The sequence below is a fragment of the Brachyhypopomus gauderio genome, unplaced genomic scaffold (genome assembly GCF_052324685.1).
Source record: "Brachyhypopomus gauderio isolate BG-103 unplaced genomic scaffold, BGAUD_0.2 sc110, whole genome shotgun sequence".
Lineage (NCBI taxonomy): Eukaryota > Metazoa > Chordata > Actinopteri > Gymnotiformes > Hypopomidae > Brachyhypopomus > Brachyhypopomus gauderio.
Genome location: NW_027506931.1, coordinates 599,308 through 616,597, shown reverse-complemented (window position 1 = coordinate 616,597; position 17,290 = coordinate 599,308). Strand labels below are relative to the sequence as shown.

At 42.4% G+C, this 17,290-nt stretch overlaps 1 protein-coding gene across 1 annotated transcript; it reads left to right on the top strand.

The window, feature by feature from the left end:
* The first annotated feature begins 1,803 nt into the window (after positions 1–1,803).
* On the top strand, positions 1,804–16,797 carry LOC143497420 (uncharacterized). Its single transcript, XM_076993353.1, has 4 exons — positions 1,804–2,495; positions 8,171–8,231; positions 12,227–12,569; positions 12,660–16,797. The coding sequence occupies exons 1-4, from the start codon at positions 2,077–2,079 to the stop codon at positions 13,070–13,072; spliced, it is 1,236 nt and encodes a 411-aa protein (XP_076849468.1). The 5' UTR covers positions 1,804–2,076; the 3' UTR covers positions 13,073–16,797.
* Positions 16,798–17,290: the final 493 nt, after the last annotated feature.

The following is a 17,290-nucleotide window of genomic DNA, read 5'->3' as shown; positions in this document are numbered from 1 at the left end:
TCTGGCGTCTCAGATTTGCCCCCTCTGCGGTCATCTTGCAGCCACTCCTGATAGTGACTTGACAGCTTGTTGGAAGGCTTGTCCTTTCACTCCCATTACCGTAAGCAGCTTGGTTGTAGATGTGGCAACAAACTCTACAGCCAACCTCAACAGGAAGCACCCGGGCACGCCACCCACGTTGTTCGGCGTCTGCTGTTAAGTCAGAGTACTTCAGTCGTTTCTGCTCATATGCTTCACCAACTGCACCTTCCCAGGGTACAGTTAGCTCCACAATGGAAACAGACTTCTGTGAGGTTGACCATAAGACCAGATCTAGCCTGAGATTAGCTGTAACAATCTCAGGTGGGAATATAAGTCTCTGGTCCAAGTCAACCTGCGTTCTCCAATCCTGGGCACAGTCTAAGAGGGTTGGTGGTTCCCTATTCGCTGCAGGTTTTGCTGGGAGTTGTCCTGCTCTTACAAATGTTGTGGTGAATATACGTCCAGACACTGACGAAGGGAGGATGTTGGTGCTGGTTCTCCTTCTTTCCAAAGTGATGGCCAGGTGTCGTAGCACCTGGTTGTGTCTCCAGGTATAGCGGCCCTGGGCTAAGCTGGTTTTACAGCCAGATCTAAATTGCTCATTTAAATCATTCAGACTGTTTCGCTCTGACAGATGTGTCAGATGTGACAACCTCTGCTTTTGATACTCTGATCATATCAGCTTCATTACATTGACAGTAAGATTGTGCTCTGCAGCCACAATCTCTCCATATCAGTCAGCATAGCAGAGGCACCTTCACTAAAGGTAGAAATGGCCATACCTGCTGCCTCAATCCTGCATTTACCAATACAATTAAATGTACAGGATATCACTACCTGTTCATCTCCTCATGTTTAATTGGTGCATTTATTTTTTACTTTTACATAAGAAACACATAGCTACCTATTTTATAAAACTTTTATTCATAAAACATTGTATTAATTCACTTTTATTCATAATTTGTATTAAACTTAAAGTTTTGGCCATTCTGCCACTAAAGAAAAAAATATGTAGGGTAAAAGTAAAACTGACAACTAATAACACATTATTGGTACATAACAGGGCACTTTATTAGTCTGTGGATCAGCTTCTTGTCTCCATACCTGTATTATTTTTGTAAACCTGCATGTCCCAACCCTAACTCGTGTGCTAAGAGCACCATCCGCATGTTCACTTCAAATGCCACATCTTCCCTGGTTACACCTTGAAGACGCGTAGATGTATATACAGTTTTGCGGTACCCATCTCTTTCACACATACTGCACTCTAAAAACAAACTGCTGCAAAATCCGTGGTCTGATATTAATTGTAAGCCCCGTACCTACACAATTAGGACAAATTAATCCACTAATTAGTTCAAACGCGCTTAGCTGTCCGACCCGCTATCTAAAGTCCACTTATTTCCGAAGGACAGCTGACGCTTCGATGCGCTGCGCGTAAGCATTTCATTATCTAATAGATTTTTGCAAGTTTCACCTTGCTTCTTCTCGCAAGTGACAATTGTTGTCTTTTCTGAGAAGCTGTTAAAAGTACTACTTTCAATATTTTTAGATTATAAAGATACTGAAAAGCTAAACCAGGATGTGTGTACGCGTGTGACCACGTGACGCATCTGTGTGACCACGTGACGCATCTGAACGAATCACGTTCTCAGAAATCGACACCAGCCAATGAGATGTCAAGCTTGCGTTTAAATCTCAATTTTTTCTTTCACAATCGGTCGCTGATAGAACGGAAATGACCATATTTGGATCAGATAGACTCGCGAAGGAGAGAGAGAGAGAGAGACCCTGGGCAAACCACAGCACATCATCATCCACACTGGTACAAATGACCTCCATACTGTGCGTGGCAACACTGCTGAGGCAGTACAGAGAGTAGCAGCGAAAGCCAGCAAGGAGTTCCCAGAGAGCCACATAGTCATCTCAACCCTGCTACCACAGTCTGATACACCTCCCCACATCATCTATGGAATCAACTCGGAGATCACCAGGAGATGTAACTCCCTTCCAAATGTACATCTGGCACATCATCCCACCATCACCCTTCATGACATGTATGATGGGACCCACCTACACAAGAATAGCGTGCGGATCTTTGCCAAGAACCTTAAAGATGCTGCTTATACTTCAACGACAAGCACAACTTCACCATTAGGAACCCCCAGACCACTGCCACTGCACACACAGATGTATGACCCTTCATCTCCTAGAAGACACACCAGGTTCTGGACTCCACCAGCCTCCCGGGACCCTACCTACGCTTCGACAGCGAAGTCTGCCAGAGCTGCACACCTACCAGCTCCACCACACCACACCACCAAGAAGGCATCCTCTCTACAGAAGAGACCACAGAACTATGCAGCAGCTCTAGCCCAGCCCCCACCCGCCCCAGACAGAGACTCCACCACTTCAGCAGAGCTGGGAGAGATACGGGATATGCTCTACAGCCTGTGCAGTAGACTGCTTACAAAGTAAGTTGCAATGTGAAATGAAAAAAAAAAAAACAAAAAAAAAAACTGTAATTCAAAATGTTTTCTCTGTTCTGTCCCACTAGACAGGTTTAAATTGTTTAAATTGTTAGGTAGTTCAAGATATAATGCGCTCATTCCACATTAGTTGCTGGAATATTCAGGGTCTTTACTCCTCAATTTTGGTGTGAAAAGTAGAGATCCAGACTTTCTAAAGAACACTAAGGATGTAGACATCCTTATTTTAACTGAAACATGGTGTCGTAGAGATACCCCTACCCACTGTCCCTCAGGCTACTGCGAGATTATCGTACCGTCATTAAAATTTAGTACGGTCCATCGTGGACAAGACTCTGGAGGAGTTCTGGTGTGGTACAAAGCAGGTCTAGCCAAACACATCTCACTGGTAAATTTAGGGAAATCACATTGCTGGTTAAAACTTAATCAGAAAATTGACCTCCCAGAGACAGACACTTACCTCTGTGCTGTCTAAACTCCTCCAATAGAATCGCCCTACTACGATGAGGAGTACCTAAACAACCTCCACACAGAAATGAGCCACTTTCTGACAGCAGGTAATGTACTACTATGTGGAGATTTTAACGCTCAGACAGGAACCGAGCCTGATTATATAGACCCACAAGGTGACAGACATGTGTTTGGCCAAATCCCTCTGTACCTCACACCAACCCTCAAAACCAGAAACAACCTCGACAGCACTGTAAATACAACCGGTAAAGAACTACTGCACCTCTGCCGATCCTTAGGACTGTACATGCTTAATGGTAGGGTCAGAGGGGACTCTCTGGGGAGATTTACATACTGTTCAAATCTCGGAGCTAGCGTGGTTGACTGTGCAATCACTGACATAGAACCCAGCACAATTAATGCATTCACTGTCAGGCAACAGTCTCCCCTATCAGACCATAACCAAATTAATGTATATCTCAAAATATCAAACCAACCCAAACAAACAACATCAGAACCCAGTAAACTTTACCCCCTACCCAGGGCCTACAAATGGGCCCTGGAGAGTCAAGAAAAATTTATACATGCACTTAATTCACCTGATATAAGTGGCAAAATTGCCAACTTTAATCACACTCACTTTGAAAAAAATAAGAGTAATATTAACCGTGCTGTCAATGAAATCAATAACATTTTTCATAGAGCAGCTAACATGGCCAACCTCCAAAGAAAACAAAAGAAACTTAAAAAATTGGGGAATGAAAAATGGTTTGACCATGAATGCAGGTCTCTACGAAAAGAACTTAGAAATTTGTCAAACCTAAAACACAGACAACCAACAAATTTGGATCTAAGACAAAAATACTGTGAAACCCTAAAACAATACAAACAGTCAGTTCAATCAAAAAAACAAAATTATACCAACAAAACTCTTGATAAAATTGAAGAATCTATTAAACAAAATCAATTCTGGGAATTATGGAATAGTCTGGGCACAACAACACCCTCCTCGGAAAAAAGCAAAATTTGGAAAACACACTTTGAACATCTTTACAAAGAAATTCCTCAAAAAAGCATCAACCCCAATTATGATCTAATCAAACATAAATTACATTCATTAGAAAGTACCATAAAAAACAATCAAAACCCACTCGATTATCCCATTACACAAGAAGAATTAGCCAAAAAACTCAAATCGTTAAAATCTAAAAATTCCTGTGGCCCTGACAGCATCAGAAACTAACTGCTTAAAAGCTGCACCCCTGAGCTGCAGAGGGCAGTGCTCAAACTATTTAACCTCGTCCTAAGCTCCGGCTGCTTCCCTGACATCTGGAGCCGAGGACTTATTACCCCAATCCATAAAAATGGGGACAAACTTGACCCCACCAATTTTAGAGGCATCTGTGTTAGCAGTAATCTGGGAAAAGCTTTCAACAGCATCCTAAACAACAGAATTCTTGCTTTCCTCAACGAACACAACGTCCTGAGTAAGAGCCAAATCGGCTTCCTTCCAAACCACAGAACTACCAACCATATCTATACTTTATACACCCTGATTAAGGAACATGTACACCAAACCAAAAACAGAAAAATCTTCGCCTGTTTCATAGATTTCAAGAAGGCGTTTGATTCTATTTGGCACGAGGGGCTGTACTACACACTCCTTCAGAGCGGAATCGGTGGTGAAGTGTACGACATTATCAAATCAATGTACTCAGAAAACCAATGTGCTGTAAGAATCGGGGACAAACATACGGAGTTCTTCCCCCAAAAAAGAGGAGTGAAGCAGGGCTGCAATCTGAGCCCCTCACTGTTTAACATTTACATTAATGAGTTAGCGGTGCAGCTGGAACAGTCTGCAGCCCCCGGACTCACCCTGCAGGATAGGGAAGTAAAGTTCCTGCTCTATGCAGACGACCTAGTGCTGCTGTCCCAGAGCGCACAGGGACTACAACAGCACTACAACGATCCCTAAATTTCTGGAAGCACCTAAAAACAAGTCCAAGAGAAACCCTGCAGTTCAAAGCCCCACAGAGCCAAGAACTGCCCCCGAACAGAGTCCCCTCAGTCAGCTGGTCCTGAGACTCTCTGACCCTCAGCTCCATCTAAGCACCAGTCAGCTCATCACACACAGCAAGAACAGTTACCTAGAGCACTGGGAGAACCAAACCCAGGCTCAGAGTAAACTAGACTGCTTCCGTACGATAAAAACGGAGTACGTATTAGAACAGTACCTCCTGACAGTCAGAGACCCACAACAGAGACGGATCCTGACCAAATACCGGCTCAGTGACCACAGCCTGGCCATAGAGACGGGCAGGTATAAATGCTCCTGACTGCCCAGAGAGAGGCGAATATGTGGTCAGTGCGAGAGTGGGGAAGCGGAGACTGAGCTGCACTTCCTCCTCCACTGCTCAAAATTCAACACAATACGAGAGCACTTCACACACAGGTTCAAACAAATAATACCAAACTACCACAGACTCACAGAACCAGAAACATTAGGGATACTCCTGGGAAAGGGGCACACTGCTCCCCTCGCTGCCCAGTATATATTAACATGTCACCGCCTGAGAGACAGTGGGTAACACCTACTCACCTACTTACCTCACTTAAAACTGTATATAGATAGTAATATGTAATATGTACATAACACCTACCCCACCTACCTACCTCACTTAAAACTGTATATAGATAGTAATATGTACATAACACTTATGTACACTAGGGGTGACCTGCAATAGTCGCTGATTCGACTCGACTATACCCCCTAGTCCAGGGGTTCTCAACCTTTTCTACCTTACGGCCCACCTGTTTACAACTAGAAAGTGTCAAAGCCCCCCAGGAAAATTTTTTTTACTTTTGTGTAAAACTGTTTTTAGCTTTTATTACTAAGTGCTGACACTGAAAACTTGAGATTTGGGTTATCACAAAAACGAGCAGTAAAGATGCGTTGCTAACATCCGTTGACTCGTCTAGCTGCACAACATAACGTGGACTTTCTTTAATTCTGTATATCAGCCCCCATGTCAACAATCCGTCTAATTATACTATCATTTGAAAGCGGTACCTTCGGTAGTTTTTTATTTGCCGCGGCTTCCCCAGCCATCTCGAGGCACGTATCCACAGCAGCCGGCGGCACCAATTCCTCAGCGATCGTAAAAGCTTTTTTACTCCGTGCAACATGTCTGGCTACGAGGTAGCTAGGTTTCAGGGCACATTTGGACAGCGACGTGAAGAAAAAAATTGTTTTCTTTTGGAGCTGCAGTTCGTTAACATCACCTCCTTCCCCCAGCGCAAATCCATATTTGATGTAGTTTGAGTCGTACTTGCGGATTTTTTACTTTTTCTGAAGAACAGGTTCACTTTTCTTGTGTCGTTTCAAAAACTTCTCCATCTCGTTAGCTAGCTAGTTAACTGTCTGGAAAAAAAAGGGTGCAGTGGCCTTGAACCATGACGTTTAATTGTAATTACTTTGGGGCTTTTTTTCTTAGTGTAGTTTTATATTAATGATTATAATTTGAACGTTATTAATCTAACTTTTTTATAATCGTTCTAAATTTAATTTTTAAGGTGTACTTTTATGATTTAAAGTCCTCACTACAGACTAGTAGCTCCCTCAGAGGATGACCCTGCGGACCCCTAGAAGGTGCTTCGCGGCCCCCTGGTGGTCCGCGGCCCACCGGTTGAGAAACCCTGCCCTAGTCGACTATGAACGTCATAGTCGAATGTACCATTCTAACTGCATGGGGGTGCCCAAGGATGCAGCTAAGCATTAGTTGTTACATGAAATTAGAGGTGTATTCAACTAAGGATTTTCATAGTCGAATCTGATTCGTCAGATTTTCCCTTTAGTCGACTAATAGTCGAATCAGGGTTTTTTTAAAGAGCACCTTAAACGGGATCTCGTTCTCATTCATGACTTTTTTCCACTTCAAAGTAAAAACCTAAAACACTCAGATAAATGAATAAACATGGTAAGTTGGCTTTATTCAGCTTTTATTTATTACTTATTATTTATTGTTTTATGAAACGTTAGAGAACATTAACCGTCAGTGCGCATATCGAACGGGCACTGTGCTAAATGTCAAAAATATTTTAAATAAAATATGCCTGCCTGAAAATATAAAACAATTGCCACACAACAGCAAACAAATTATAAGGAAAGGTTCAAGTAACGGGGTTTAAAAAGCAAACAACAACAAAAAATGTTTATAGGCTTACTTGCCGAGACGCACCGCGACGAGACGACACACCGAAACGACAAACGGCTGAACTGTTTTTTTCGCCTTACGCGTTTTAAATGGTATGCCATGTTGGTTGTTGTCGTGCGAAATGAAAGACGTTGATGACATAACTTGCACTTTACTTTGTTTGATTCATCTTTATCTTTTTCAAAATACTTTTGAAGTTTTTTAGTAGCCGTTATAATTTGTAGCGTGTTCAGCTCCGCTCATTTGGATTGTGCAACTGCAGGGTGTGATTTATTAATGTGTAGTAAGGAAGATGCCTATTGTTAATGCGCACACATCATTTAAAAATATTTATTAACAGAAATTAGGATGATTTTATTTGACAAAAGGCTATATATAACGAAAACAAAGGCATTTAATGTAACAACTAACGCTTATAGCAGCGTCCTTGGGCCCCATGCAGTTAGAATGGTACATTCGACTATGACATTCATAGTCGACTAGGGGGTATAGTCGACTATAGTCGAATCAGCGACTATTAAATTGAGTCGAGACCGAGCAATTAAATTGAGAACCGAGCAGTTCGAGATACGAGCACGGGTCTGGAACGGATTAAACTCGTATCTCGAGGTACCACTGTACTCCTGGGCTGTCTACTAGAAGATCCTATCACAAACATCACTGAACCATTAACTCCATAGGCTATGCCTACTTCCAACCATACGTTACAAGAGATGTTTAAGCTGGTGACCACCATGACAAATGTCTCTGCTGAACAAACTGCTGTGCTGGACAAACGCTCCGTTATGTTTCCGCTCTGCCTGATCTGACCTCCTCTAGTTTTTAACCACATTCATTCTTCGCCTTTGACTCACAATGACTCAGGAAGCAGAGCCAATACAGACGTCGGAGACACGGCCAACAGCACACAGCCTGTAACCACCACGACCAAGTAACGTTTGAGTATATTGTAGCCTGTGTGGTTTTAGTTGTTTACTTGCGTTAGTGTGTTTTCAGTGACGTTCTGCCGGATGATCTGGCAACCCATCAACTGACTGAGGCGCTTTTTCAAGGACAGGTACGTTACTTTCCGCCAGTCAGTATTACTGTGCGCCAGGGCAACACTTTTCGGTTTCTTTCTTCATTAAAAATATCTAACACGTGGTAATAGCCCGAAATTACATTTATTTTAAAACCGTATATTACAGATAGTACAATGCTGAGATATGTGTTTCTTCTGACAACTAAGTTAGGCAGACTAAACCGTTCTTCCGTAGTGCAGCACTCGTGGATAATTTTGTGTTATGCTTGTTGAACACGATGAGCTTTGAATCTTTTGGTAGTGCTGAGGGTGACCAAACGTCCGTATTTCACGTCGTGTCCCGGGGTTTTTTTAAGTGAGGAAATGTCCTGGTTTTTTTATTACTTTCATTGGACTGTAATTTGTTATTGGAGTTTTTGTTGTTGATTTTTATTCAAAAGCATTTTTAATTAACCAACTGTAAATATAATATTATTGTAGGATTACGTGGGCCTATGTTAAGTGAGTGCATGTGTAGGCTTACGTGTATACGTGCCGCACTCCGTGTCCTGGTTTTCCCAAATACAAATATGGTCACTAGTGCTGCTACAAATGTGATTTTGTGGTCTCATGTTTTAACGAGACAGGGGCTTATATATAAACACGTCTAATGCAAAAAGAGATTGCAGTGGCTAAGTGTTCACGGAATGGCCGCTTGAAAGATGATTGCCAGTATTTTATTAGTGATACATCAGTGTGCAAACTGAAAGTCTCCTTGCGTTTCAAATGCAGATTTAACGCAATCCTGCGTTGACTTGCTGATGTCGTCAAATATTTAAACCGAGCATTAAATAAAAACCCACAAAGGACAAAGTCTTTGTTTATAATTTCACCTGAGCAAATCAGACTTAAGATTTTTGTACTTGGCTAGACCAGTGAAAAATCTAAAGCCCCCGGTTTCGTTTGTCCTTCCTCTACTCCAAACCACTTGAATCAACTGATCAGACCCTTCATGAGCCAAGTGGTAGGCTACAGCCAAAAACACGGTAACAGTCTGTTCAGTCTGCTGGCACTCCTAGTACTGACTAAACACAAACTGCATACAGTCCTGGGCCTCACCTATCACCCTGGACTACGAGAGCACTTCACACACAGGTTCAAACAAATAATACCAAACTACCACAGACTCACAGAACCAGAAACATTAGGGATACTCCTGGGAAAGGGGCACACTGCTCCCCTCGCTGCCCAGTATATATTAACATGTCACCGCCTGAAAGACAGTGGGTAACACCTACTCACCTACTTACCTCACTTAAAACTGTATATAGATAGTAATATGTAATATGTACATAACACCTACCCCACCTACCTACCTCACTTAAAACTGTATATAGATAGTAATATGTACATAACACTTATGTACACTAGGGGTGACCTGCAATAGTCGCTGATTCGACTCGACTATACCCCCTAGTCCAGGGGTTCTCAACCTTTTCTACCTTACGGCCCACCTGTTTACAACTAGAAAGTGTCAAAGCCCCCCAGGAAATTTTTTTTTACTTTTGTGTAAAACTGTTTTTAGCTTTTATTACTAAGTGCTGACACTGAAAACTTGAGATTTGGGTTATCACAAAAACGAGCAGTAAAGATGCGTTGCTAACATCCGTTGACTCGTCTAGCTGCACAACATAACGTGGACTTTCTTTAATTCTGTATATCAGCCCCATGTCAACAATCCATCTAATTATATTATCATTTGAAAGCGGTACCTTCGGTAGTTTTTTATTTGCCGTGGCTTCCCCAGCCATCTCGAGGCACGTATCCACAGCAGCCGGCGGCACCAATTCCTCAGCGATCGTAAAAGCTTTTTTACTCCGTGCAACACGTCTGGCTACGAGGTAGCTAGGTTTCAGGGCACATTTGGACAGCGACGTGAAGAAAACAATTGTTTTCTTTTGGAGCTGCAGTTCGTTAACATCACCTCCTTCCCCCAGCGCAAATCCATATTTGATGTAGTTTGGGTCGTACTTGCGGATTTTTTACTTTTTCTGAAGAACAGGTTCACTTTTCTTGTGTCGTTTCAAAAACTTCTCCATCTCGTTAACTAGCTAGTTAACTGTCTGGAAAAAAAGGGTGCAGTGGCCTTGAACCATGACGTTTAATTGTAATTACTTCGGGGCTTTTTTTCTTAGTGTAGTTTTATATTAATGATTATAATTTGAACGTTATTAATCTAACTTTTTTATAATCGTTCTAAATTTAATTTTTAAGGTGTACTTTTATGATTTAAAGTCCTCACTACAGACTAGTAGCTCCCTCAGAGGATGACCCTGCGGACCCCTAGAAGGTGCTTCGCGGCCCCCTGGTGGTCCGCGGCCCACCGGTTGAGAAACCCTGCCCTAGTCGACTATGAACGTCATAGTCGAATGTACCATTCTAACTGCATGGGGGTGCCCAAGGATGCAGCTAAGCATTAGTTGTTACATGAAATTAGAGGTGTATTCAACTAAGGATTTTCATAGTCGAATCTGATTAGTCAGATTTTCCCTTTAGTCGACTAATAGTCGAATCAGGGTTTTTTTTTAAAAGAGCACCTTAAACGGGATCTCGTTCTCATTCATGACTTTTTTCCACTTCAAAGTAAAAACCTAAAACACTCAGATAAATGAATAAACATGGTAAGTTGGCTTTATTCAGCTTTTATTTATTACTTATTATTTATTGTTTTATGAAACGTTAGAGAACATTAACCGTCAGTGCGCATATCGAACTGGCACTGTGCAAAATGTCAAAAATTGTAACGTGGCTTGCGCCACGGAGCGAGGAGACGGACACAATCGCTGAGAAGAGCGAGATTTATTAAAGGGAATACCATACTCGTCGTCGGATAGCCAGGCAGGGTCAATCACAGGAGGGCAGTCCGTAAAACAAGCAAAGACAGGCATAACAACACAGGGAGCACGGGAAACGGGGAAAACACGAATACGGTCAGGTACAGAGAACAGCGAAGAACAGACACGATCACAAATCAAATACAAAATACCGGACAAAGGACAAGGGAGACTCAGGGGCTTTTATACACAGAACTAAACTAGGGACAGGTGATGACAATGACACAGGGGCGTGGTAACAAACGAGGGATTCATGAAACTAACGAGCAGGGCGGGACAAACGGGCAAGAACACAGACACGAGGGAACCCAGAGTGACAGCTAGGAGAGGGGGCGTAGCCGCACGTGACAAAAATATTTTAAATAAAATATGCCTGCCTGAAAATATAAAACAATTGCCACACAACAGCAAACAAATTATAAGGAAAGGTTCAAGTAACGGGGTTTAAAAAGCAAACAACAACAAAAAATGTTTATAGGCTTACATGCCGAGACGCACCGCGACGAGACGACACACCGAAACGACAAACGGCTGAACTGTTTTTTTCGCCTTACGCGTTTTAAATGGTATGCCATGTTGGTTGTTGTCGTGCGAAATGAAAGACGTTGATGACATAACTTGCACTTTACTTTGTTTGATTCATCTTTATCTTTTTCAAAATACTTTTGAAGTTTTTTAGTAGCCGTTATAATTTGTAGCGTGTTCAGCTCCGCTCATTTGGATTGTGCAACTGCAGGGTGTGATTTATTAATGTGTAGTAAGGAAGATGCCTATTGTTAATGCGCACACATCATTTAAAAATATTTATTAACAGAAATTAGAATGATTTTATTTGACAAAAGGCTATATATAACGAAAACAAAGGCATTTAATGTAACAACTGCATCTGTGGAACTACGTGGTGATTGGCTTCCGGCTTCCTGTTTCACGACGCACGGCAGCACGCTCGCACGCAAACGCCGATTCACTATCAAATTAGCATAGCTTAGCTATAGCCTAATACACTTACATTAAACACTACGATTCTAAATCAGTGTAATACATTTACCGACATCTAATTATTTTATCTAATTTCTGTTCCCTCCTTCTGTTCTCTCCCTCTGTTTCTCTCTTTCTCCCTCTGTTTGGTCTCCCCTGTTTTTCATGGCTACCGCGGAGGAACGGGCTCTCGTCAAGCTCGGCTCGGAGCTGGAGAAGTTGGGTCGACAGATCGAGCGTCTTCTGGAGAAGCAAGCGGAGCTCACCCAGGAGAAGACCAGGCTCGAGGCCGCCCGCGACGCTGCCTACTCGGCCGTCTCCACTCCCTCGTCACGGCGGCTCAGCGCGACTGCCATCTTGACCCGTGCTCCAGGCTGGGAGCGCCAGCGAGGACGCGGAAGGCAGCCGGCGTCGTCACCCCTACCTCAGCCGGACTTCTCCTCTGCGAACCCGTTCGAGGTGCTCAGCTCCGGGTCCTCCACCTCGCCCTCACCAGCGCCGGCACCAAAGAAGAATAAAGGCGGTATCCTCGTTATCGGCGACTCGATTACACGACACTTGAAGGTCGATCTGCCAGGCGCAAAGAGAAACCCCACTGTGTCCTGTTTTCCAGGCGCTCGTGTCCTGGACGTGGCCAGGCGGCTTCCCTCGGCGCTGAAGCAGCGAGATGACTTCGGCACCGTCGTCCTTCACGTGGGGGCTGTCGACACCTTCGCCCGGCGCAGCGAGATCCTGAAGGACCACTACCGCTCGCTTCTGGACACCGCACGGAAGAAGACGTCGGCCAGGCTTGTTGTCTCCGGTCCGCTTCCAACATTCCGGCGAGGGTGCGAGTTGTTTAGCCGTCTTTTCTGTCTCCACAGCTGGCTCCGGGACACCTGTGGCAGCGTCGGCGTGGACTACGTCGACAACTGGGAGAGTTTCCGTGAGCGTCCGTCACTCTACCGCCGAGATGGACTTCACCCCAGTCGCCTAGGCTCGGCAGTCCTCTCCCGGAACATCGAGGACGTGCTACGCCGAGCCTGACCAGCCACAACAAACCACGCAAATCAGCTAAGTAGAACTTACTTCCCTAACTACCAAACCATTGAGACTGTGTCTGTTAGCCGTGGCAGGTATAAGAATAACAGGGCGATATGTTTTAAAAATCTAATTAAAATTAAATTAAATAATCAACGCGAAGTAAGCAGCAATATTAAGCTAAGGCTAGGACTTTTAAACATTAGATCGCTTGCATCAAAAGCTGTGATAGTAAACGAAATAATCACAGATAACAGACTAAATGCACTCTGTTTAACAGAGACATGGGCTAGAGTGGACGAATATGTAAGTTTTAATGAAGCAGCTCCTCCTGGATACAGTTATGTTCATCAGCCCCGTATCACAGGGCGTGGAGGTGGAGTAGCCACAATATATGACATAGATATAGGTTTTACTGTAAAACCAACCACCTCTATTAACTCATTCGAGGCTCTGATAGGTGAAATAGGCAATAATCTTATAGGCAATAAAACAAAGGTTAAACTAGTGACCATCTATCGACCGCCGGGTCCTTACTCAGAATTTCTTAAGGAATTTGCTGAGTTTCTTTCGGAAATAGTCTTAACCATCGAGAGATTTGTAATTGTGGGTGATTTCAACATTCATTATGAAAATGAATCAGACCCACTGAAAATCGCGTTCGACTCCATACTAGATTCAGTAGGTATAGCCCAAAATGTGACAGGGCCTACCCACCGCTGTAAACACACCTTAGACTTAATACTTACTTACGGATTAAACATAGAACATTTGGCAGTCATCCCCCAAAATGACGCCATTTCAGATCATTCCCTACTAATATATGAAATGGCTTTATACGATGTACATCAGATGCGCCATACAAAAACCACGCGCACTATCACATCCGACACTGCAGCAACATTTATAAACTTACTACCAGAGCTACCGAACACTATGCCACTGCAGCCCAATGAATTAGAACAGGCAACACAACAGTTTTATTACACACTCAGCAATACCTTAGACAGTGTAGCTCCAGTTAAAACAAAATTAATTAGGGAGAAAAAGCTTGCACCATGGTATGACGACCACACCCGTCTTCTAAAACAGGCAGCTCGAGCAGCGGAGCGAAAATGGAGATCCACCTCACTAGAAGTGTTTAGAATCACATGGAAAGACGCCATAGTCAAATACAAACATGCCTTAATAAAAGCTAGAGCCGCATACTATTCGACACTAATAGAAAACAACAAAAATAACCCTAGATTTCTCTTCGCGACTGTATCAAAACTAACAAGAAATATCAACGACACTAGTTCTAATACAACACTTACACACACTAGCGATGAATTTTTAAACTTTTTTAATAATAAAATAGATAATATCCGACTACAGAGTCATAATACATTGCAGCCTAACCTCCAATCCAACCCCAGTAGTTTAGTTATTAGTAACTATGCATCCAAAAATATTACCGAGCTAAATGTCTTCGATCCTATATCGCAAAAAGAGCTCACAACACTGATTAATTCATCTAAGCCTACATCATGTATATTCGACCCAGTTCCAACCCGTCTATTTAAAGACCTACTCCCAGCCATTGCAGGGCCCTTACTTAATATGATTAACTGTTCCCTTAACCTAGGGTACGTGCCCAAACAATTAAAATGCGCCGTAATTAGACCCTTGATTAAAAAACAGAATCTAGATCCGCAGATTCTAGCCAACTATAGACCCATTTCTAATCTCCCATTTATCTCTAAAATTTTAGAAAAAGCAGTTTCCAATCAGTTAAACCACCATCTCCAATCAAATAGTATCCATGAAAAGTTCCAATCAGGATTTAGACCAAACCACAGCACTGAAACAGCTTTACTCAGGGTAGTGAATGATTTACTATTATCGGCCGATAATGGGCTAGTCTCGTTCCTTGTACTGTTAGATCTTAGTGCAGCTTTTGATACTGTAGACCACAACATTTTGCTGGATAGACTAGAAAACACGGTAGGTATTAAAGGAGTCGCACTCTCCTGGTTTAGATCATATTTGACTGACCGCTTCCAATGTGTAAGTGTTAATAATAAAACCTCTAAATCTGTGCAGGTTAAATACGGTGTCCCACAAGGGACAGTCCTAGGACCACTTCTATTCACACTGTACATGTTACCCCTAGGCGAGATTATGCATAAGCACGACATCAGTTTCCATTCCTACGCAGACGACACTCAGCTATATTTATCGGCAAAACCCGATGATTTAGGCGCAAACAGTAAAATAGAGAAATGTGTAGAAGAGATTAAACATTGGATGGCGTGTAACTTTCTAGCACTAAATCCCGATAAAACAGAATTAATAATAGTTGGGTCTAGGGCTGCGAGAGACAAGATACATAATGTAGCATTGAATCTACATTCTTTTACTATAACCCCCAGCGCAGAGGTAAAGAACTTGGGCGTCACAATAGACCCAGATCTCTCGTTCAATACACATATTAATAATATAACTAGGGTAGCGTTCTTTCACTTGCGCAACATTGCCAAAATTAGAAACATATTAAATACTAGTGATGCAGAAAAACTAATCCATGCATTCATATCCTCTCGTTTAGACTATTGCAACAGTCTCTTAGCTGGATGTTCTGGTAAATCGATAAACAAACTCCAGCTGGTTCAGAACGCAGCAGCACGAGTTTTAACAAAAACTAAAAAGTTTGATCACATTAGTCCCGTACTATCGTCATTACACTGGCTGCCAATTAGATTCCGTATTGACTATAAAATACTTTTATTAACATATAAAACGCTGCATGGCTTAGCTCCAGACTATCTTAGTGAACTTATTGAACAATATAACCCAGCGCGTTCACTTCGCTCACAGGACGCAGGGTTATTAACTGTTCCTAGGATCAAAAAGATCACAGCAGGTGGAAGAGCCTTTTCTTTTAAAGCTCCACAATTGTGGAATAATCTTCCTGCCTCTATTCGGGACTCAGACACAGTCTCAATGTTTAAAACTCGATTAAAGACTCATCTGTTTAGTTTGGCCTTTGATTAATTTGTTACATATTTACTACATCTCGTATCTTTTCTCCAAGGTTCACCTGGAGAGTAACACTGCAGTCGGAGCCTACAATACCAGCATCGCTGCTCCGACATGGAATGAAAGCCTGGCGTTCATCAACAGACATTTACAATGACAATATCAAAACCCAGAACTTTCATTTTTACCTTTACTTAGTCTGATTGTGTGATTTGTGTGTGGCTTGTGTATTTGTCTGTATTTTGTGTAATTTGTGTGTTAACGGGCCGCCCAATGGAGGATGGGTTCCCTTTTGAGTCTTGGTTCTCCCGAGGTTTCTTCCTATTCCCCACCATCATAGGGAGTTTTTCCTCGCCACTGTCGCCTTTGGCTTGCTCATTAGGGTTCTGGACCCATAGTATTGTTAACCTTTTAAATCCTGTAAAGCGCTTTGTGACAACATGTGTTGTGAAAAGCGCTATACAAATAAACTTTGATTTGATTTGATTTGATTTGACAACTAACGCTTATAGCAGCGTCCTTGGGCCCCATGCAGTTAGAATGGTACATTCGACTATGACATTCATAGTCGACTAGGGGGTATAGTCGACTATAGTCGAATCAGCGACTATTGCAGGTCACCCCTACATGAAATGTCTTTGTTTTCGTTATATATAGCCTTTTGTCAAATAAAATCATCCTAATTTCTGTTAATAAATATTTAAAAATGATGTTTGCGCATTACCAATAGGCATCTTCCTTACTACACATTAATAAATCACACCCTGCTGTTGCACAATCCAAACGAGCGGAGCTGAACACGCTACAGAATACGCGCAGCACCTGCTAAAAAACTGCCTACTTAAAAACTTCAAAAGTATTTTGAAAAAAGATGAATCAAACAAAGTAAAGTGCAAGTTATGTCATCAACGTCTTTCATTTCGCACGACAACCATTTAAAACGCGTAAGGCTAAAAAAAACGTTTGTCGTTTCAGTCGTGTCGTCTCGTCGCGGTGCATCTCATAGGCCTATAAACATTTTTGCTGTTGTTTGCTTTTAAGCCCCGTTACTTTAACCTTTCCTTGTATTTTTATGCTGTTGTGTGGCAATTATTTATATTTTCAGGCAGGCAAATTTTATTTAAAATGTTTTTGACATTTTGCACAGTGCCTGTCTGACAGTTCGATATGCGCAATGCGCACTGACGGTTAATGTTCTCTAAC